The sequence below is a fragment of the Trachymyrmex cornetzi genome, unplaced genomic scaffold, assembly GCF_001594075.2.
Source record: "Trachymyrmex cornetzi isolate Tcor2-1 unplaced genomic scaffold, Tcor1.1 scaffold223, whole genome shotgun sequence".
NCBI lineage: Eukaryota > Metazoa > Arthropoda > Insecta > Hymenoptera > Formicidae > Trachymyrmex > Trachymyrmex cornetzi.
In genome coordinates, this window is record NW_017296881.1 from 901,265 (window position 1) to 926,869 (window position 25,605).

At 31.7% G+C, this 25,605-nt stretch overlaps 1 protein-coding gene across 1 annotated transcript in view; it reads left to right on the forward strand.

Annotated features, from left to right (window-relative positions):
* Positions 1-3,002: 3,002 nt before the first annotated feature.
* Lmpt (four and a half LIM domains protein limpet) overlaps positions 3,003-25,605 on the forward strand; it is a 130,416-nt gene continuing 107,813 nt past the window's right edge. The window contains exon 1 of the mRNA XM_018506104.1: positions 3,003-3,277. Within this exon, the coding sequence (XP_018361606.1) occupies positions 3,233-3,277 (45 nt within the window). The 5' untranslated portion in view covers positions 3,003-3,232. The remainder of the gene's footprint in view (positions 3,278-25,605) is intronic.

Genomic DNA, 25,605 nt, shown 5'->3' on the forward strand with positions numbered 1-25,605 from the left:
GTATTCATAGTTTATTCTTATTTTAAGATCGTCTTAAGTATTGTCTTAAGACGCTAATACGGCTTTGTAACCAATATTTATTGTCGATTCTTATTTTAGGACCGTATTGAGTACAGTTTTAAGATGTCATGAATCAATCAGAGGGCTGTATCAGCGTTTTAAGACATTACTTAAGACAGTCTTAAAATAAGAACTGACTATGAATACTGCCCTATGAATACCGGCTTTTGCTTGGCTTATGATATCTTAAGATGATCTTGAATTATAAGAATCGATTATGAATACCGGCTTTTATATAAGTATATATATTATAGATCGATAGAATTATAAATATTTTAGTAAATCTGCTCGCTTTTTTATAATTTTCACCAAATCGTGTGATACACAATCAAACCTCAGGGCGAGACAGAAATTTGATTTGTCTCTATATACAGGATGTTTAATAATTGGTAACCATGAGAAAGTGAGTGAATCCTGTTGAAAAGGTGTTTTGCGAAGATTAACACTTCTGTTAGAAAATACTACATCGAAATAATACTGCGCACGCACGTAGTTAATGTCAATTGTAGAAAGCAAAGGATATCCTTGAGGATCGAATAAAATTCTAACAGAAAACGGAGCACTTTTTTCGATTCAGTCAATAGTCGGTTTATTTTTATATATGATTTTTTTCACACGGATATTCTTTATTTCCCCGTAATTTAGCATCGCTTTCACCAGAAACGTGCGTTGATAACAAGCTATACTTTAGAGATATTTCTGCCTCTTGACGAGTGTAATTTGCATAGTGAAGACTTTCTTCGTGCTGACTGTCCTTTCTATAATCCCATATGATTATTATTTTCACAATGCACAGCTGTTGCGTGGTACATGCAGGATGCCGTCACGCATGATAGTACTCGCGTTACCTGCGTGTCAGAAACCGGGAATTGAAACCGGTACGATTTCGGTAAGTTCATGTTTCTACGCTATATCAAAGTACGACAATCTCTATATTTAACTAAAAAAGTGTCGTAAGAATATACATTTTCTGTGTACCTTATATCTATATACATTTTCTTATCTTATCTTACATAATATCGAATTTGTGTCTTAAAACTGGGCTTACCGAAATTGTTTTTTATATCAGTATTGCGTAAATTTGATGGCAATTTAATTCGAAATTATCTCTTGTTTGTTGTCGTTAATAAAATCCAACATTAGAGTTTTGGTTTGCTTGTAGCGTCAGAATTCATCGAAATTACGACAGTTTCGATTATACCCGACATGCGATTCTCCAAGAAGGAACGAATTGATTTCGAAGCGCCGTTTCTGACTTCGGCTGTAGAAGAGCGGATTTGAAGTTCGGTCAGCCGCAGCGTTCTTAAACCTGTTCTGTACTCCCCCTCAGACATCGGATACATCGACGGGTTTTCGAGCAGCTGAAGTATCCGAGAGCGTGTCTTCCTGAAAGTCTTTCTCGCCGGGAATCTCTCCTTTCAGAATCTTCTCATTAGCCGTCCTGTAATTGCGAATGAGTTATTTCGCGCTTCTGGACATGATATTTCGCGCTTTTCATAAACATATAACGCACGTTGATGCTGATAAATATCGTAAAATTTTCGTATATAAAGAAATATAAACAATATTATTTTGGAAATGTTTATGCAATTATCTTTTGTGCATTCACTACTTTTTATGATATTTAGAGTATCAGTTTTTGTTTGCGACAATAGGGAGGATGTTGACTTTATCATATTTGAATAATCAATAGTTTATTTGCGGTAGTAAAGCTAAAAATACGAGTGTAACAATAAAGAGATAATTGAACTTAAGCTATTGAGGCAACAGTGATTGTTCAATGTGCTTTAAAGCGCCGATGATGACGCATCGTGGTTTGCGGATAGATAAAAATTGCGAGCTTCCCTTTAGATACGCATGTCAAGATAAGCAGCTAAAAATGTCTCTATATATAGGAAACGCTAAAGAAGAATAAAATATTACTTGTAAAAGATATTACCTGTAAGGTTATAATAGCAATTTATATAAAAGCATTATGTAATAAGATTTATATTAGAATCTAGATAATTGCTAGCACATATTGTAAATTTCTTTAATTTTTTATTAACACGTATCCTATAAAATAAGATAAAACAGAGTGTTTTGCAGGTAGTACGTAATATAACAGATAAATCAAGTATTAATTGATAAAAAAATTGTTTTTAATAAATGCTAACTCATGTTTGAATTATTAAGAAAAAGAGGACATTTTGACAATTTCTTATCTAATTAATTATGTTAATAGTTCTTTCTCTTTGTATTTCCAAACTAATTATATTTGAAGAAAGTTATATAGATAGTATAGCTTTTGATATTACACTTGTCAATTAGAAAAAAATATAGTTCATGAATATGATAAATCGATTATGTTTACGAATCTAAAATTATTATGAATAAATTATCGTTAGAAAAGTCATTCTTCTTAGAAACGATCATCACATATTATTCGTCACGTTCAAGCTTCGTTTTTTCTACTTTTTTAACGAGATATTATGAAACACATGTAGAAGTATAATCCGAAAAAATTATGCTGCAAAAATGAAATTAATGATGATAGAATAAAAACAATATTACGTGTGTTATATAATTAATAACCTGTTTGAAATAATAGACAACGTAATAATAATCGCATCTCTTCATTTTCGTAACGTGCAGTATTTACATCACTCTTTTCTTTCTTACCTTCTTTTCACATTATAATTTCTTCGAGTTAGCAAAAACAAACGCATGCTCCGAGACAGCACGTGTTCGCGATCGTCGCGGCGCGCATGCGCGTCTCAAAACGCCGCGTTTGAAATCTCGCGTCCCGCAGACGGAAACGCGCGTTCCTCGCTCAAATGTCGCGACGGCGTCTTCTTCCCAACGTCTCCGGCCGCGACGGTAACGTTGCTTGGTACTAATATCGACATACCATGTAGTTAGCTGGTCAGTGATCTCGCGAATGTACGCGCGCGGACACGGATTCGTGAAATCTTTCACCGTACCGTGGATGAACGTTCGAGTTTCGCGATATGACGGTGATCAAAATGGAATTTGTCAATGCTGCGAGCTCTCGGCCGCGGAGTGAAAAGTGACATCGGACATTGCGCTCTCTCGTTGCTGATCCCCGACAGTGGACGGAGTGCATGAACAGGACTAAAGATTTCGAGTGTTGATCTGATATCGGGAGTGTCAAGTGTCAGCCCATCGGAAAATGAACGGTGTGCAACGGACGCCCGTTGAGGCTTTCGACGTTAAGGTTAGTTGATTCTTTTAGGCAATTTAGGCTCTGCGGTGCACCCGTATCATTTTAATCTTGTTAATATTCGGCGAACAATAAGGATGATATGATATATGGATGCATCCGGGTGCAGTTTCTGAAAGCGACCTTATACTTATCGCTCATAATTAAAAAATTATCATCTTGGAACTGCTCACGGAAAAAGAATGGAAATATAAAGAAAAAAAAGAAAGAACACATTTTAAAAGAGCTCATACAGCACAGATTATTCCAGCAATAACGTAACATCGCTACGTTCAGTAATATTATATAATATTATATATATTATACAATATTTATTATAATAATCACATATTTATTATATTAATTATGTATTATGTAACATATTCGCAATTGTAATAACATTGCAAACGTTGCAGCAATGTTTCTGCTCTATATGGGAACGTACTTTCCTTTAAAATCAGTTATTACACCAAAATTACATTTCAAAATTAATATTACAAAATTTTAGTGATTTAAAACACTTAAATCCATTTTCTGAAAAACTTTTTTAAAAGCATCTGTTATTTTATAATTTTTTAAGAAACTTTTTATAAAGAACTTTAGACACAATAAATAAAATCTTATTTGTAAATTTCTCTTCTACTAGAAAATTCCGTTCTTATCAGTACTATCTAAAACGTGTTCTTTCAACGTTTTTTACAATCTCTTAAAAAAAATACATGCGAAACAATTATGAAAATTAGTAAATATTTCTGAGATTACCGACTACTATCTGAACCTTTTGCTATGTAGTTCGCTAACTGCATGCTTTAGTATACTACTTTTATTGATCGAGATGCGCTTTTATTTGCACGCAATTATATATTTAGCTAACCCACATCTGCGCATTATTCTGGTCTGTTCTCTAAATTGTTTAAATTGCATTAACCTTTAAAAATTTCAATTTTACGAATCCAGTAATATCGTTGAAATTTAGAAATTTTTTAATAAAAATAATACCCACTATAGTGTATGTAAAATTTGCTTATAGAAACTCGGTGCAGGTACGAGAAACTTATTGTTAGATATACCTGCTCCGAATCTGCAAGGTCAGGTCTTCGCATTTGTAAAATACCACGACGGTACGAGAGATACCGATATTGATTTACGGAAATTTAAATTCAAGTAATATAAACGAAATGCAGAATAGCGGGCCGTGTTAAAGTTTCAAGGGATACGTGAGGTCAAATCGAAAATTTCCAAGCGTATTTTTCCATGGCGCAGCGCGACTCACTAGAGGCTCGTGCCTAATGGATCGAATCGATGCGATTTGAGTTTGTGCAAGGTTCATCGTGTCACATATGTGCAATACGATCACGATGACCGTGGCCTGCGTAACCTAGTACCTGCGATGTCCTTGAACCGGATTGTTCCGCGCTTATCCAGGAGTAATACGGCTGTCAGTGGTGTCGTTAAGTGTCAAGATAATGTATCTACACACATCACATCCTTTTCACACGCATCGTTTCAAATATAGATGGTTAATGACTGGTTAACATTCTCTAATAATCCTACATTATATCACACTTAATTGCAAATTTTTCTATATCTTACGTATTTTTACTTACAAGCGAATAATGTTGGTAGATCGTTGTTCTATCGTATTAAAAGACAAATAATATGAAAAAAACTTAATTAAAATGACGAGGATTATATACTTGATAAAAAGAATTGCTTTTAAAATTAATTTCCTTCATTTGATAGGAGAAGAATTAGAATTATTTTAAAGAACGTTTCAGTTCTTTAATTACACATGTAGTAAAATTTTGTGTATATATTACTATTATTAAACTTGCGCCAAACGTAAGACGCATTATCATCTTTATCTGGAACCAAATGTATTATTTAACAAGTGACCTCGGCTGAGTTATATGTGGAACTTTACTAGCATCTTAACAATGCTGGTTTTTACCGTCACAAGGATTTTTTATGTTCTCTATATGCTATTCCATGCAAATTTGTGAATTATAGACCAACTATACATCGCTTACATTCTGATTACGTGCTTAGCATATTATGCGAGAACTTTTAATTTCGGTCGGCTCATCCAGCAAAATGGCAGAACGCTCTTTTCCACCGCGGAACATTAAATCGATCGCGCTTAGATTATATCCGCGACCTCGCATGCCGTGTATAACTTCATGCAGCATAGCGAACGACACCCCGTTCTCATCGAGGACAATGTATTTACGTAGTTTTTAATCGTTCGTGTTTGCTGAAATATCATTATCATATCATTACCGCCGAGTATCTTTATCTTTGTTACACGGGCGTATAGCTATTTGCGCGTCGTGATTAAGACCGCGTCGATAAGATTTCCTTAGGTTGATATTTCCAATGCTACATCAGAAAGACGAAAATAATCTCTAATGCTTTTAACGCGTGATGACGATAAAAGAAAAATAGTAAAACATAAATAAATAATGAAGTATAATAATTAGATTTGTGTTTTGTTTATAATAATGTTATAGTTTATTTTTTTCTTTATTTTTAGATATCACTTTGATTATTTTTAACAAATTTAATTTTTTGTTAATTGAGAGTAAATTATTCTATTGAATTACATTTCATTGTAATTTCGGGTAATTTGTAATAGGCGTATCAAATATGTCGAGAAGAGACGAAAAAAGCCAAAGGTATAGTAAGACCAACTGAGGATAAAAATAAACGAATCTAATTTTACTCATTGTAGATGTTCATTGATATAAGTTTACAATTAGGAATAAATTCACCGCTTGCGAGATCGCCGAACAACTTTAGCTTTGCGTGGGTGTCATCCGAAGATGAATCTCTGCTAATCTCGGTTAAACATGAGATTCAGTTACGTGCGGGAAAGGAAAAACGGAGACACAGGTGGAGCGAGCAACGCGACGGTTTCTTGCCGTAAAATCGAGTCGAGTTCACCCACTTTCCTTTCGATCTATCCCTCAAGGTAGCCAGCGGCGGAGAGTATTACCATTCGGTAATCTGCTCGCGTGTGCGTACGTGTGGGTCGAACGTAACGTGTAATTAGGTGCCTTAACGCGCGCCGTGGCCGGTGCACTGATGTAATGCGATATCTATGGCGATAGAAGTAAAGGCTTATTTAGAATTGCTACATCGTTGACCTTTCCTCGATCCTGGTATGATTTTGACACATTAGGAACATAATCGATTGATAGTTAATGTGATAAAAGTATATGTATATCCTTTCAGCAAGTAATCCCGAAGAAAATAATTTTATGTAACACATGAATAATTTTAAACAGCACGAGTAATTTTTTAAAATTCCAAATAATTCTGTATTTTAAAAACATAGAATCTTAAATTTTTTTTTATTTTCTTCAAAAGTAGATTACATAGAATAAGTAAAGAAACATTTTAGAAAAAAAATTAAAACCATTTTTCATATCCAGCAAAATAATTAATAAGCAACATCAAATTATTATGAATGTAACTTTGCAGTAACAAAATTATATATTGGTTTAATTGTTTGGTTTGTATAATACATCGAGATTGTATAATATGAAAGAGCACGTGCCAGCTTTAATAGTAACTGATCTCAATAAGTAGTTTGGAATAATGCAACTAAAAGTTATACATATAGCTCTCTTTGTATATTATACGTGACATCTATCGGTTACACATTATACATCGAGTGCAGATGTAAATATCATATTGAAAAAAATTTACTAAATCTTAACACATATTTTTTAAGTTGTACTAATTAAATATTTACTCACAGTAAATAAATATTTATATATATAGTCAATAAAAAAGTTATAATCAATTCAAATTAATAGTTCTTGTACTAAATAAATTATATGGTTACATTTAGTAAATATTTAATTAATACTATTCAAACAAATATTTATTAAAATTTAGTACATTTTTAGTGTACATAACAAAATTTAAATTTTAGAATAATTCTCATTTGCCGTCTCTAATATAATTTTAATAATCATATTACACGACCCAAAACAACTATAACGGAAAAGAATGCATGTCTTGGTAACGCAACATTATTAATCTCAATCAAATCAAACCGATTTATCGCGTGACGAAAGGCGAAATGATAAATTTCGGGCGTTACGTCACGGTCCGAAATCCATGTGTATTTAAATACACGAACAACTTTTTCCCGTGTGATTCTTTATTTACGAGTTCGTGCCAGATACGCCGTGAAATTATTTTAATATTTTATCCGCATGTACTCGCCAATTTTGGCCGAATGGCAACGACTCATGTGGGATTATGCTAATTTTCCTGGAACAGGTAATTCTTATTACTTGGGTTTCACCGCTTCTTCTCACGTAAGATTGCTATAGTGATCATTTTATCAATTCGGAATTTTGTTCCTAAAATAATGTTGTCTCGTGGAAATAGAGCATGATATTATCTGTCATGATATAATCAGATATTGAGCGATTCGATCGAGTAAGTATGCTATTTGAAGATAATGTCCATACGTTGCTTCTCGTTTTTTTGTTATTCACGTACATCTCCTTTAGGAGAGTTGCCGAATGCGTACTGCCTAAATAGTACTTCATTAATATTTCATATTACCTATTACTCAATATAAATAGCGTTTAGTAAAAAAATATGAAATAAATGAGAAATGAGTAATATAGACAAAAATTTAATAGGTTGCATTTTGTTTTCTGAGAGAGTACCAATTGCATTTTTAAAAAATCAGAAATAACTGATATTAATTTTTGCTCAAATACATTTTTTTTATGAAAATATAAAAATTTAGAATTTTTATTATTATGTTTCAGACACTTATTACATGTTCAGCTTTTCACTAATAACTAATTAATTTGTTATCGGTCTTTCTGTAATATAAAAAGGTACAATTTAGGCAACCGATTACTTAAATTGTACCTTTTTGTGTTACAGAAAGACGTAACAAATTAATTAGTTGTTAGTGAAAAGCTGAACATGTAATATAATAAGTGTCTGAAACATCAAGCCCTACAATTTTCAATTTACGTAAAAATTAGTACTAAATGGAAAATATAATAAGAATTTGGCAATTCTCTCCTACGTCTGAGATACCTTGATATGCACGACTTCAGCTGATTATAGAATATACATCTAGGTATGCATTGCTCTCGTCTCTTCGAATTTTGTCGTTGTCCTCGATACATGGGTGAAGCTAAACAAGACAGGTTTATTGTCCTCGGCATTTTTTGACCTTCTTTAGAGAGACGGCGACGGCCGCATGAGCGACGTCGTCGGGCCAACCCAGTTTCACAAGCATCGGTCGCATGCCGCCCTACCTATAAAGGGGTATCCAGTTTCCCCGTTATGGGACTGTGCTAATTGGAAAGAGACTTTTTTTCTTTTGAGAGAGCACGTTGATTCGCGCGATATCATTAGAATTCTTTGCGCAGCTTTTCGACGCCTCGTGACACTCCGCTCTACTCCGATCGAGACGTTTTCACGCCATCACATACGAGTAATTCAATGAAAGCTCGCTCACGTATCATATATCATTTTTCTTCTCACAGAAAGATGATATATGATACGAAAAAATATAAAGAAATGTACAAAAATAATAAAAGCCGAAATGAAATCATAAATGACATATCGAAAATTTTTTTCTTGGCTTTTCTATATTTTTGCATAGCATCTAATTTTAAACGTACACAAAAACAGACTTTTTTAAATCGTAATATGCTTATATATAAAATATTGTAATTTGTTTTAAAGATTTTAGTCTTGATTTGGTGGAATTTGTATTAATGTAAAATTTTTGATTGAAATATTATATTGATTTAGGTTGAATACATTTTTGGTTGATAGTTTCTTTCTATGTGTACTAATGAATAGATTTTATTAAAGTAAGACTGTACGTTACGTTTTATGAATATTCTTTACAAAATGTTTCTGGCTTGTCGTTGATTGTAATTAATCGCAAAAGTGAAACAAATACGTGATAGCTTTGCTCTGCTTTGTAATCGTCCTTCATCATTCCTCTCTTGGAATTTCATCTTGTCATTTTAATTATATTCGTATTGTACCCAACTCCTTTCCTCGACAATTTTCTTGAATGATACACACAATGAATATTTGTTTTTAATAATAAAAAACTTTAATATTTTAGTAAATGCTTCAATATATTGATCTTTTTACTTATTTGTCACGACATTTATACTGATAATATTTAAATAAATTGACAATATTTTTAAACAATGAACACATGCTGATTTACAATTCATTAATATACAATATATGTATAATAATACTTAATACTTTTACTTTTCATTAGCCATCTTTATCGTGATGATTTAACGCTGTAATTTTATATCATTAGGACACAATCAGCTTAGTCTACTGCGTGAAAGACCACCTTCTTATCTTCTTATCTTAGTCCGAGTGAAAGCAACGAGGAACTCATTCGCGTACTTACGGGCGCTTTTTTGTGCATGACTTTTTCGGTTTCGTATTACCATGCGCTGGACTTTCACGAGCGATCCGTGTAATGCATACATCGAAAAGTGCTTCGATATCCTCGATCATCTGGATCGTAAAGTCCGTCGCAGCTTTTGAATGACAGAACGACAGTTGGCGATTAAAGCTAATGATGTGATCCAGTTTGGCACGATATAATGTATGACGATAAAGCCGGTTTACATTTGGATCGTGTAACAGGAGCGAAGGTGCGAAATGAGAGGAACAGATTTTGCTTCTTTATTACATCTTAAACATATTTCTGTTTTGCTTCTTATTTGCCTAATGTTACTACCTCACCTATTTTATTAACTTTATTTAATTTTTTTATATATTATTATTTTTTTATCACGATAAGAGAATCGGTTTTGCACATATAGAATCTTACTTAGATTTTTAATGCTTGAATGAATTTAAATAGTAATTGTAAATTAAGCAACTATGATATTTTATAGTTACTTAATTAATATTAAAATAAGCACATTTTAAGATTTACTATGAATTTAGATGCGAAAATATTCGTAAATGAAATAAATAAAACTATGCATTTTTTGATCAAATATTTTTATTAATTTTTGTTTTATTTAATCAATTATTTTAATCAACTATCTCGAATAGGTTTTTAAAATTTAAATTTTACAATTTTTCCACAAACGATGTGATTAAACGCAATGTAAGTTTTCGTGTGTAAATTATATGGTTTACAGTAAAATACGAGACGCAAATCATACATTGTCGACGCAACGCACATACCGTTACAATTAGATCAATTGTTATCGTTTACCCGAGCTCGTTATAAAGTGAGCTTACGTTTCGCACATACACACGCAACAAAAAATGACAAGCGACGTTTTTTTTTCGAAAAAAAACCGATGTTTTTGCACTGTTATTTTAGCAATGAATCTTGTTTAGGTATATCATATAATTCTTATGAAGAGCTTACAAATTTATTCTTTAATTTATAGTTTACTTAATTTAATTTCTATATCTTTTCAATATTTTATTCTGATCAAATTTGATAAAAAATATAGGAGATGTCTTTTTATCTAAACATATATTCTTATTCCAGTTTCTAAATTTAATTTAATATAAATGAAATATTTATCTAACTCCAAATATGAAAAAACAAAACTTCGAATATAGAAATTCTGGAAAATGCATATTCATCTAAATAGATATAAATGTTCCAATGTTATTGCGCTGTTTTCTGCCCTCATATATACTGATCTGCAGAGGCTGCGTTTGGCGTGATGCGTCTGCAAAAGAAATCGGTCGCGGATGATGACGTATTGTGAGAGACGAACTTCCGCAGTGATATAACCTCGTAATAGTCATAAGGGAGAAAGTGGGGTAATCCGTGCCCACGTTGCATTCTTTTGAATTTAAGCGCTATATGAAACACTCATTTTCATAAGTATTACAGTGGGTGGTGATACAGCGATAGTGTATATACACATGTACGTAAAACTATGAATACATACTTCATATATCACCTTATAATAACTCGGAATTTCTTATAAATAAACGAGTAAGTAGCTTCCGTTTACGCTTCACTGGCGATTCTTTTTTCGCTTTGAGGGAGGTGTAGGACCGGCAATTACCTTGCCACGCGAGGAAGAAACGTCAGCTGCTAGGCAACCAGCGGGTTTTCATAAACAGCAGGTAGACTGTTAGACGTCAATTATCGATAGTTAGCAGGCGTTTGCGGTTTCGCTCCGAGCACGCGGTAACGCCGTCATTTTTTACGTCATTGTTACGCACCATTTGTCGCACGAATACACATCGAAGGTGGTCGTATCTTGAACGGTATAAAATACTTTATGATAGCTACATGGTTGCTATTTATATGTATCGCAGCCTCGGATATAATAAGAAGAATTTGCACTTTTTTATATACAGCTTTCCAAATAAAGATTTCAATTGTTGGCATCGATGTACATACGATTATGGTACAGAAACGCTATACGCTGGCGTTGCGGTAAATACTCTGGTAATAAATCAATATGTTTCCCTATAAAGCTGGTACACCGTGATTCAATGTTTCCCGCGCGTTGCGCCATTTCGTACCGCTATTTTCTCATTCGTACATATCGCGATCAGCGCCCAAAGCGAGCACGTGATATGTAACGCTATAAACAGGAAACGGGGAGTGACAGTTCCACCTAACGAGATTTATCCTTGCGCGAAGGCCACGCCTGACTTTGTATAGAACTCCGAATGTTTCGAGCCCACTAGCGATGCATATCTTTTTTCAGCTATAGATTTACATTCGAAGAGGAAATGTCGCACTTTACGCAGATCGATGGACTTTTCAATGCTCGATCATCGTCGCGATGCGCTGCTTTTTGTCAGACGTTTGATTCCTTTCAGAACTTCACGTGTTTTTAGTGAGCCAAGCTGTCTTGCAAGAACGACGGTGAAGCTGTTATCGCGTGTAATACAGTCAGCGAGATCGCGTGACTGCCGACAGTTTGTAATCCTCCGGGACTTGTGCGAAACTCCTAAGGGATTCTTACCTAATACTAAGAGAGCACCATAATTAGGGTAGCCTCGCGGTTCAGCCTCAGTTATGAATTTTATAACTGAAATGGGATAGGAAATGATATATTCTACTGAAAGTAGCAGATTTAATTTATATAATGAATACTGGAAATTATATCAATCATAATTATTTGTATTTTGTAATAAACGAGATAATTAATTGTGGAAGATTTGCTTGTACATATATCATTTATGTGTTTATTTAGAGAAGGTTTTGTAAATACGAGAATATCTGGAGCATACACAGCTTATTTTGATGATGTAATTCCATCCTCAAAAACTTTGGTAAAATCGATATAGTATATCAGTTTGCAATTTCTTACAATTAATATCCTTATAACAGTTTGAAACTTTGTGCATTAAAATTGAGTGTGTTTCATGTGTATCTTCATTATGTACTTTGATAATGAAGCAAAATGTTTAATGAACAAAAATTCTCAGCTTTCCTGTATGGTTTGCAAAAGTACATTTTTTGGTATTTAACAATTCAATTATAATCTTATGAACCTTTGATTATATCGGAAGAGTCTGGCACAATAACGGCCAGCGAGAAACTAATAACTTACAATTTGCATGAATCGTGTAAACAGAGCAAAGTGCGCAAATGATATGAGTCATGTTCCATGATTAAACAGTGATGGCGTGATGATTCTGATTATCGTGGTAAATCGAATTTTTTCCGTGGATGTCCGTTTATGTCATTAGTGCTTTCTAAGTGCTATTGCGTTTGAAATTAAACGATTCCGCGATTCAAGCGAAAAGAAGAAAAAAACATAAAAGAATATAAGGAAGAAACATAAAGCGTATTTATCAAACATAATTGTTTAATAATCATAATTCAACGACGATAGACTAACGTTGAGTTGGATGAACGACTTTTGTCCGAATCATTTATAATTTCACGGTTCGCCGCGTGCACCTTCGCTCAGATTTTGCTATCTCATCCAGTTTCCACGAAAGCAATGCTATCTTTCTTCAAAGAAATGGCTGATTATATAGTAATATTTTCAGTATTATATTGATTTTTTTCTAGCCATAAATATTAAATTTTGAAGGATATCTTCCTATATCGATTATAACTATTTAATTACATAATAATTTTATATTCATTACCTTGTTATATTCTTTTGAATGAATGCATTTATATAGGCATTTCTTAATAATATAGTTCCTATATATTCTTTTTTTATTAAAAAAAATTTATTCGATTATACGTTGCATCGTTGCTTTGTATTGTTGATTTTCGGTGAAAAACATAGCTAATAGATATGTAAAAAAACAAATTTTTTAAGAAAAATTTTATATATATACATACGCTACAAATTATCAATAGATTTCGTAATCTAGAAAATCGGAGTAAGTTGTGTTTGGCGTATTAAATTTAAGCTATTTGGATTACATGTTGTCTAACAAGTAACATATTTTACTTTTTATTGAAGCAATAACGTACGTAACAATTTAATTCATATTTGATATAATTGGTTATTTAATAAATTATCGCTTTTAACGGTTGACATTTAATATTTTATTATTTACGATTAAAAATTTTAAAGGGAAACAAAAAGTCGGTCGTGTAATATGACGATTAATAATTTATAAAACAAAATTTAGACAAATTAAATTAAGTGTGTTGTGTGCATATGTGTGTGCATCATAATAAAAATATTACAAACTACGCTATCGAAGAATTATCTCAACATATAGTTGTCATGAGTTAATTTAACGAGATATCGTGTGTAGAAGGACGATATCGCTTCGATTGTATTCGTTCGCGTCAAATTCAATCACACTACAGTCAGACTATAAAACACAGTAAAATCAATATGACAATTATATAAATATTATACTGGGAATCGCTGAATTCAGGTGGCAGATTCTGTAGTATGTATAAAATATACACGTTTCAAATATAAAAAAATTAAGCAATAAGAATCTTAAAATATAAAAAAATTATAATTATAAGAAATATGTCATTCTTTTATACAATATTCTATTTATTTTAATTTCTTTTTGCGATAGTTCTGAATTAAAGAATTTACTCGTCAATAATAGGCTGATCCATAACATAGCTAAATATATGTTATTGATAGAAATATAGATAAGTGCAGAATCTTCTATTTATTTTAAAGGTTGACCTAACCACTTTTATCACTGTTATGTTTATGCAATGATCTCTTTATCACTCAGTGATAAAATGAAACTATCTAATGCAGAGAAATTTTATTCTTCTCACAATATTTATTCCTTATTCACAATCTACATACAATCCGTAATAAATTTTTTGGACATGTTCTAAAAAATATTAGAGTTTTATTAGCATTTGCAAATAAATATATTTTTCCTAGCATTTTAACTTTAAAGTTTATTTTTTTCGTTTTTACAAAATGTGTTAGCCTATTGTTTCAGCAATTAAATTCTTCAATTTATTTTCGATAGATATATTTAAATTCTATTGCTCATTACGATAATCATATATAAATAGATTTTAAATTGCCTTTTATTTAATAATCGTGTCGTTAATTATATCTTGTTCAATTAAGAATATAAGAGTTGGTTTCCTACGTGAGAAACGAGAATAGGATTTTTTAGAGGATTTCTTGGTAGTAAATCCGTGGGTCCGCACGGAAGACTGTGGTCATCTTATAATTGTAACGACACATATAACGAATATCCGGATAAAGCAAACGACCGTGAGCGCCCGTCAGACACGTAACGGTAAGCTAGATAGCTTTGAACATCGCGTACCTCTACTTGAGATTGTCAGGAGTGAGCTTCTTTCACGATGCCATATATCAAGTGTGTCAAATTGATCCTCGTAGAGGATCCGTGTGAGCAATTGGAGCATTATGATTTTTAGTACACAACAATAAGTAAAACTTAGATTGATATGTGAATAACACAAATAAGTAGAAAGCACCTTAACACTTAAAGCTAGCTCTCAATAATTTTTTTCCTGTGTTAATTTATATAGATTTTAAAATAAAAAGTTTAATAATAACTATTAAATTTTCGAAAACATTAACAATACAAGGCAAATGAGAGTAAGGCGCGCTAATTGGAGCGTAGATACAATTATAAAACTTGTGACAATTTCTTATATAAATGTATTTAAGAAACTATGTTAAAATTCCGAACGTTTCGGCCAACATTTGGGGCCATCGTCAGCGAAATACAGAAGTTTAGACACGTGGAGATTTCCTTGTTTTTTGAGTTTGCAAGGAAATCTCCACGTGTCTAAACTTCTGTATTTCGCTGACGATGGCCCCAAATGTTGGCCGAAACGTTTGGAATTTTAACATAGTTTCTTAAATACATCTATATAAGAAATTGTCACAAGTTTTATAATTGTATCTACGCTCCAATTACCGCGCCTTACTCTCATTTGCCTTGTATTGTTAATGTCTTTTATATAGATTTTCTAGTTCTTCGAACTGCGCGAACACAGTTAATTTTCAAACGCAGTCTTAAACTGAAGTTGGAATAATAAAGTCATAAATTAAATTGATAATCAATTTAATCAATCTAATAAGTATCTTTAAACTATTACAAATAATTTAGTGCAAAAAATATTACTCTTACTAATATTTTTTGTGTTTTATTAACAATAATAAATTACGAACAGAGAGTTGTGTGCTCAATAATGTTGAAATAAAATAAGTTTTAAATAACTACAAAGTAAATTCGAATCTCCATAAAGACTTCACATAAAAAGTTTATGATTAAAATTAATTAAAATTAAGAAATTCCTAATATCTCTTAAGTCTAAAAGCTTGATAATAATTCTGTTTAGGCGTCCAGTTAGTTATTAGATTAAATAGCTTTGAACTTTTGGAATGAGATGCCGACTATGGAAAGGTGAGCCTGTACTCTGTGGTATTAGCTTGGACACAAGAATAATCAACCGCACCCTTTGGCTCTTATCTAGGCTGCACCCTTCGTGATCGCTCCCCATCTCTCTTTTCGTCTTTTGTGGCCCTGAAAGTAGACATAATCTCATGTAGAAACCATCCCGAGGAAGATCAGGTTTCCTTGAAGACAGGAGTGAAATTAGAAATAACTGATGAGAGCATCCTTGAACTCCTTCAAGATCGCGTAATTCGATAAACGTGATAAAAAAAACTGTGAGCGTTATAGAACGAAAAATATTATTTTTTAATTATATCGTATGAATATGAAGCGTTATGCACTTTAAAGTTTCGCTGTTCGATAAACGTAGCAAAAAACTATGTGCGGTATCAAACGAAAAATATTATTTTCTAACTATATCATATTGAAGCACAATTATATCAAATATATTATGCATTTGTAGTTTTGAAGTTTTTCTCATACATTTACAATATTTTATAAATTCTTCAAAATTAATTACTTTTTATGAGAGTTATATTAAATAATTAACAAAAATCTTGTAAAAATCGTGGATGTATGAAGTATAATTAAAACCATATGAATTTATGTCTCATAAAAATAGACAGATAATTGAGAATTAAGGATTAAAAATGAATAGCTTAAAGTTAAAAATTGTATGTAATTTAATACTGAAAATCGACCGTGAAATATTACACACAAATAAGCGAAGAAGATATCATGTTTGGTCAAAGCTTGTATTGGTACTAATAATATTTTATATGGATTTAACAATTTCCAGTTCAAGCAAATTGTGAGCTGGAGTACGTAAAATTTAATATTACTGTGATATTAATTAGCATCTTTAAAACACTGTAAAGAATTTATTTGAATAAACTTGATAAGACGCTCGCACGGAATGAAAGAGTTCCAGTTTGAATTCTGTTCGAGGTAATATTTTTTGCAATAAATTCTTTACAATATTTAAAAAATGCTAATTAGTATTAGTAACATTAAATTGCTTGTCAATTTAATTTGTGATATTTGGAATGAGGTACCAACTATCCATCCTGTCAAGGACAATATTTCAAAATCGACAAATAATCGGCTCAGTTTACTTGAACTAAAAATTGTAAAATTCACACAAAATATTATTATAGGTACCAAGATCAATTTTAACTAAAATAACTTTTTCGTTTACCTATATATAAAAAATTATGTAAATTTATTTATTTTGTACATTTTTTAATAATATACATATATAAAAATGTAGAAATAAATTAATATTATAGCATCGTGTATAACTATCAAATTTGGCGACAGAATTTCGAAATGAGAATCACCGGAGTACATCATTGAACAGCTACTACACAGAGGATCTTTCTCGACGTTACTAAGTAAGACAGCTTGATAAGTTTAACCTACGCGCGCATTGTTTCAGACAAACAGTGAAGCAAGAGAGGAGTTTGTCTTCTCATTTGCTACTATTCGCGTGATACTTTGAGCAACATGTTTTACACTCGCAGCGTAATAAAGATCGATGATTTATAGGCTCATCAACTATTGTGTCCATAATGAAAAAAATTTCAGCAGGATAAAATATACGTCGTTCTTTTACAAAACCTACACACACAACACATAAATCATATCATCATAAAGACGGCATCATTTGTTCTTCAATATGTGAATATAGCATGGAATGTATTTTTTTGTAAAATAAGAAAATTTGCTTTTTAACTTGAAATTAGGTACTGGTTTCTTTTTGATGACATCACTTCTTAACAAATTCAAGAGTATAATGGGAAGTATGAGTCAACGCAGTATTTAGTGTGCAATTATAATAATTGAATACAATTTAGTAGCTAATCTTACATTTAAATTAAATCCGTAATAAATAAAACTGAAAAAACTAATGTAAGATAAACAATGTGTTGGACACATGTTTTCACCCAGCGTAAATTAACAATAATTAAGAATTATATAGGATTTATATATATATATAGTCCTATATAATTCTTAATTATTGTCAATTCACTTCTTAATTTTTCGATGACGTCCCGCATATCTGATTCGATTTCTTAAAAGAATTTTAATGACTAATAAATGTCAGTATGAATGAATTAGAAAACGTTTTGTCTGTGGAATTAAGGCGCATTTTTACCGTTTATCATAACAATTTATACGATCACAGTTAGCTTTTTTCTTCTTAGCAATCAAAAGAACGCGACACCATCTCGCGTTTTAGTTAACGCGCATTAACGCGAAGGAGCCTCATGCATTACTCACATATCGCGTTTAATTACAGCCGTAGTGCTTGCCGGAAACGGCTGTAGTACCAGCTGATTATCTGTCTTCCTGTGTCTCGTTTTGAGACATGGGAGAATGCGCCACGCTTAAATTCGTCTTGACCAACCACCGTGAAATTCTCGCGAGATCACCCATCACGGACATTTTGAAAACTCTTTCTCGTGCAAAGCACAAAGCAGCAATCTGATTTCACAGCAGGCAGTAATTTCAAATTTATCTTATTAATGACATACATAGAATTTCTTGACAATTCATGGCACAGTAATTTACTTTGGATCTCTTATAAAAAATATAACAATTCTATTCTATATTTTCCAGTCTAAAAATCCATTTTTCTAAAAAATTAAGAAGACTTATTTGCAATATAAAATGACTTCTCTGTATTCTCTTGAAAAAGTAGGTTACATCATTAAAGGATTAGAGAAATTTCTTTTCATTAATTATATGCGTGTCCTCGCAAATCTTAATTCTTTTATTTTCACGGTTAAATAATTCTTCTGTATTTAATTTCTAAGAAAGTAATATTATTTGCTGATTATCTTAATAGACATTACGAATAAGTTGTACTCACGTTGATTATATTCGTAAGCAAGCGATTAAATTTCCCTTTTCTATTTATATTACAGGTAAGTCTATATAATCACACAACGGGACAGTGAATCGCAAACTCACGGTTTACTAATTCAGATTATGGTGTGTAGTCTAGCGGTAAGTCTTAAGACCTTATTACCTTTATTATAACCCGACATTATTTTTACCGTTACAGTCTTGCACTACTGTTAAATTCACAATGTCAATTTTGCTCAATTTGGATTATTTTTAATTATTTTTATAGATCTGGTCTTTAATTATTTTTATACCACTGGTCTTACTCAATATGTCGTTAATTTAATTAAAATAATAAAGTAAAAAATTTTACTTAAAAAATTTATTAAATTTGACTCAATTTTAGTTTATTATTTAAGTATATGTTGATATGGACGCTGTTTACTTTGAAATTAACCACAGGAATAGATTGATTTATATTTGGACATATAAGGTAAACGTCCCAGTGACCGGACATGTATCTATGTCCGCGGACACACTTTTACACAAAATTTATTAATATTATTAATCTCAAATGTTTTTAAATTCAATATTATAATTTAATTGTAATTTTTAAATATAACTCAATTATAATATTGTAATAAAAAGAGCCTTTGGGATTAATAATAGGCAATAAATTATGTGTAAGTGTCCGAACATAGGTACGTGTCCGGTTATTGGAACGTTTACCTTACATGAAAATTAAAAATAACAAAATGTTTAATCAAGTTATTGGGTCACCGTACTTTTAATATCTTAGTGTAGATAAAAACAATTCCTGAATTTACATCATACTTTTGACGACTGATAAAAAATATAATAAAAATAAGAAATATTTTTTATTTATAAACTTTATTATATTATATCTATTTTAATCGTTTTATGCAATTTTAACCTTTAGGCATAATTAATCATACGTACGTTACGTTTTACATGTACATTTTTATGTTAATAGCAATTAAAAACTTCATAATCGAGTGATTTAATCTCTGATCGTGATATATGGAGAATATATCAAGGAGATTTTTTGAGAACAATATTAGATACATTATTTCGCTATTTGATTTCGCAAATCGCACGGAAACGTGTTATTGAATCATTTTATGACAGGCATGACCGTCATTCTCGGTGTTAGGGTTACGTCGTTTAATATAATAAAGATCAATTGCCCCGTGGGTAAGCACGTTAACTGTCATTGCATAATTTACGAATTATAATTCCGTCTATCCTCTCTCGCACAGCCGCTCCCGCCGCTTCTGAATATATTCCTGTTGAATATCGTGACTTAAAAGTGTTAATTCTTTCGCGTGTTGTTTTCGTCGCAATAAGTCTACAAGACTTGTAATTTACGCTACAATGCATATTCGATGCCTTATTTTTACATATCTACTCTCTAAATTCTTCGAAGTGAAATCTCACTCTAAAGAGTAAAAATTGAGTCAGTCTTGAAAAACAATAGCTCAATTTTCAATCTTAAGAGTAACATTTCACTCTTCAACGTGAGATATTCACGGTAAAAGTTTTAAATAGATATGTGAGATTCTTATATGTATAATTTTTTGCAGCCTCGATCGAACAGGTACATGCCTTGAAAAATTATCGCGATAAAATGAATTTAAATTAACAGAAGTCGAGAAAATATGAATGAGAAATTTAAATATCACAGATAAAATTTAATAGAATGTTGAAATTGAAATTGAAGAATGTAAAAATTAATATATTGCTAATATATGTATACTCTGTAAATTCTTTAGAGTGAAATCTCATTTTAAAGAATAAATTGAGTCTTGATAAAAAGTCAATCTTCAAGAATGACATTTCATTCTTTAGAATGATAATTCACTATAAAAGTTTTAGAGCGTAATACAGGATGGGAAATAATTAATAAAAAGACAAAAATGTATTTAAAGGATAAAAAGAAGATAAAATTTTGTAAAAGATTTTATTCTTCTATGCTTACTATCTCTGAACCCCTATTCTATAGACTTTTAATGACAGTCTGTGTCATTAAGAGTTACAGAATATAGGGGTTCTAACATACTGATTTAGTAATGTTATTAAATAATATTTGAATACATTTTTATATTTAAAAATTATTTTTATATCCTAAACGATATTGATGTAGATATGAATCCGAAATTAAATTTTATAAACTGTCTTTATAAGTAAGCCAGACGTGAACAGATACAGCATCACGGGCAGAATTTCTAACAATTACTGGCACTGTGTTTATTTCACGAGAAACCGTAATCTCGCGAAGTTTGTGGAATTGTATGTGTAATGACATAAATGGGAAACGAGGGATGATCTTGCTATTAAAACCGCATGATGTTAAACTCTACTTAACTGAATCGCCTCCTAAAACCTTAAACTGTGCAATTTCATTTAATGTGCCTAATTCTACGATAACCGCAAAACGCTTATTAAATCAGCAATTCTATTTGAAAATGATTTTTTTTAATTATTTGAAAAAATTTTAATTACTATTGAGCGACATTCTAAAAACGCGTTGATTTAGTTTCCCTTGGAGAATACAAATAAATTATCTCTAAAGCGCAGTTATACTTTATTATTCTTTCACAATTTCATGCAAAGAATACATTAAAAATGTATAAGCGCTCGTACATGTTACGATCACGTAATCATTTATATTCATTTCGATATATATCAACTCATCAGTGGTTCTTCTAATTAAACCAATAATGATAAAATAGATAGTCGAAACCCAAAGTTTATTCATATCTAGTATAATTCGACTTTTACGACAGAAATTGAGCTTTATTTAATTATATACAGATTCGCACAATCGTCAGTATTATCGACTATCGGAAATATCGATTGTCGACCTCCCGTTGAGCCGCCACCTCATATATGCGATAGGTTGTCGCGTACCTACTTAATTAAAACTCGTGTGTCTAAATATAGCGATCGAGTGGCACGGCATTCCAATCATGAACATTGGTTGGCTAAACTCACGCGAACGTTTATGTGTGTCCGCGGACCAATACGAGATGTCTTTGCGTCCACCTGCGGATTCCAATGACACTTGTCGAAAAATCACGAGACATATCGAAAAAAAGTTTCATTTATATATCTCGAATAATTTACAGAAATAATGTTCAAAGATAATATATTATTAAATTTGTTAAACAGATTATTCAGAGAGAGAGAGAGAGAGAGAGAGAGAGAGAGAGAGAGAGAGAGAGGGAGGGAGGGAGGGAGGAGCATAGCATAAAATAAAAACTTCCATTCTTATATACCTTTTTTGTTTATCCTTCTCTTCAAGGATTTTAGAAAATATTTAATCTTCTATTTTAAAAATTTATGAAAATTACTAAGAAAAAAAACTTAAAAATATTAAAAAATATTTCCAACTGCGTATTTTACTTGTATACGTGTATAATTAATAGAGTAGTATAATTAATAAGTGTATTACACTTTCCTGTCTTTATACACAGTAATAAAATTGTGTATTTGTATTAGAAAAAGATCCATTCATGTTCTTGTTAACAGTTTGTTAAATTTTTTAGCATATTCGAGTGTTAATTTAACATAATGTAATTATGTTATTTAAAGATTTTGTGTTAAATCAATATTCAACATTTATTAGTAATGCAGTCAAAATGACACAATTTATGAGTAAGTCTATAAATAACATAAAAATAAAGTATTTTTAAACGTAAATTGTAAGATAAATAAATAAAATGTAATTAATTTAACATATCATAAATGTTAATTTTAATGAAAAAAATGCTTCCATGGTTTGTTTATAAACTGTGTTGATATTATTTTTTTTGTATCTATTCTCTTACATAATATTTGTGTAATCTTCTAATATATTCGTCTTGTGTCAAATTAACTCACAAATTTGAGTGGATCATTTGAGACATGCAAAATTTGACGTATTTTTTTTTCCAGTGTATGTATTTTGCAGCGAAATGTCAGCCTGATAACGATATCGCACTAACGCGACACGATCTCTTTTGCGTTCCGCGACTGTTTGGCCTTCATCGGATCGCGTATATCACGTGCCGCAGATTTAACATGATCGTTTCGGACGCATTCTGACACGTAACGAGCAGCATGCAACTACATTCTGACAGTATCTGCATACAGGGTGAACCGAAATGCAGAGCGGGAGTCTATCGGTACGCGTGACACAATCGTTCGGGAATGCCAGTGTCGGAGGACCTTAGATCCTCGCGATCCTCATTCGTGCGTTTCTTATAGAAACACGAAAATCTACCATTTTAAAAGTCAAAACGGACATGTTCAGAACACGCCTAAGGAGGGTACAATTTTCACTTTTTCGTAACAGTTTGGGAATTGTTCTATTTCTATATTTTATTATGTATTTTTCTTGGTAACCGAAAATTATAATAATGGCATTACACTCAAGAAAATATTAATGTGTGTAAATTAAATATTAATTAATACTACATAGCACGTTGAAACAAAAAATTTTGTAATACTTTGCATTTTAGAACTTACATTGGTAAAAATAATACAAAAACAAATAGCAATTCTCTTAAGTAACCATTCGCAGGGAACAGAACCAATCATAGCAGTGCCTTATGGTGCATGCCATATTGGCCTAACTTCTTGACTAACTATAATGCTTCATCTACAATACACGGAGTAAGAAGTATAAGAATAAGAAAACAATTAGAGTCAAATATGAAAAGAATAATCTACTGTGATAGGTCAATTTCTTACTCTTACTTTTTACTCTGTGTATTGTAGACGCATAACTCGTGTAGGATGTGAAGTTCTTCGTCAGAATAGTAATTGCTCTCACGTTGAACCAAGGATTTAACCAACATCAAAGCATCGCTAAAGCGAATCTTTTCACACGAAATCGAGACGAAACATCCATGAAATTGAGTTTTCTTCTTTTTTTCCTCTTTTTTCTGCCACTGCAATTTCCTTCCTGTGTTCATCCTGGAAATGGAATCGTGTTTCGTAAAGCGATTTCAAGTACACAGACGTTGCGGAAACTGAAAGAAAATTAAACGGTCAGTTAGCAGTGAAAGAAACATGACATATGACAAGTAAAACAGCAGATACACCGCAATAAGCGCAATCGTGAATATTAAAATTTAATTTAATTTAAATACGTTAGCAATCAACAGCCGTCGTGGTAGTATTAATAAACTTTTCCTCATCGATGATTCGATTTTTAATGATCTGAGTTAGATAACTTAAGAATCTGATTATACTAACAACGCGCGAACGTTGCATTGCAACTGTATTGCGAGTGAATCTCGCAAGAAGACAGTGATTAAAATGTAACGGAACGATCGGGAAAGGAAAAAAATGATGTGCGAGTTGTGTACTTAGCGATTCACCTTACAAGATCCATTCGAGAGTCAGCTCGAAAAGTCGCAATAAAAAATCACAATTATAACGCGAAGAAACATAAACTTTATCTTTGAAAGGTCTAATCTCGGTCGTAGTTCAAGGATGGATCCATACTTGAACTACGATAAGTGACATCATGCGATTTTATAACTTGTTTATCGCTATCTCGTAATACTATAAACTTGCATTCCAATCGTTTGTAAAATGGTTTCTGATAAATTCAAAACATGCTAATTATTACGTCATGTGTATTTCTAGAGTTTATATACAGGTTTATCACAAGGTTTTCAATCTTTCAGATTTTTAAATAATTTTTAAATTGATGATTCAACGTTAACAATTTTGAATAATATTGTTCACAAAAACTAGAACTCTTTTAGATACAAAATACATAAGCAAAAAAACACTTATGTCATATATCAAAATTAATCAATCTAGCATCACTTTGAATTAATCTTATATTATGAATGTTTTTATTTAAAATCTAGACTGTATACATTAAAGTCACAATGCATACAAAAATATGATTTAAATAAAGGTCAGTCCGGACGAGCTGTAAATTATTCGTGGGTCGGATCAAGGAGCAGACGAAATGATGTCACTTCCGTGCGAGTGACATCATTATGTCTCGGCTCAATGTCAATGTTTGTCTTCGCATCAGTGATGGCTGCCCACTGGAGAATTCGTCCTTTCTCGGTTTGCAGCTGTCACGAGTTGTGAGATTACAATAATCAGAGATTTCGTGTATTACCTGCTTATTTCCTTGGAGAAGATAGAGGATTATATGTATTACAGATTTTTAGCTTTCAAGAAGAAAATACAAGAAGAGAGTAAACAATTCCGTGATGCGAGTAAATTGCAAAAGTAAATATCAAAATTATATCGCAATGACATATACATATATTCAGCAATTTACTCGTCTTTAAATAATAGATACAGAAACTGGGACGAACGCACAGAAAACTTTTCAAATGCTTCATAATGTTTTAGTTTGTATATTTTAATGCTAACCATTTTAATACCAATTATTCGATTGCAATTTACATCACCGCTTCTCTTATCGGTTAATGACTTTTTAAAGCACCGCGCGCGAGTGCACATAATCCGCGAACGCGATCAATCTGTATTGAATATTACTTGTATGTACGCTATTCCAGCTCAAACGAGCATTATGCACGATCGAGGTCATTATTGGATTTCAATATTACGGGGTATTATAAATCCAGTTTCCA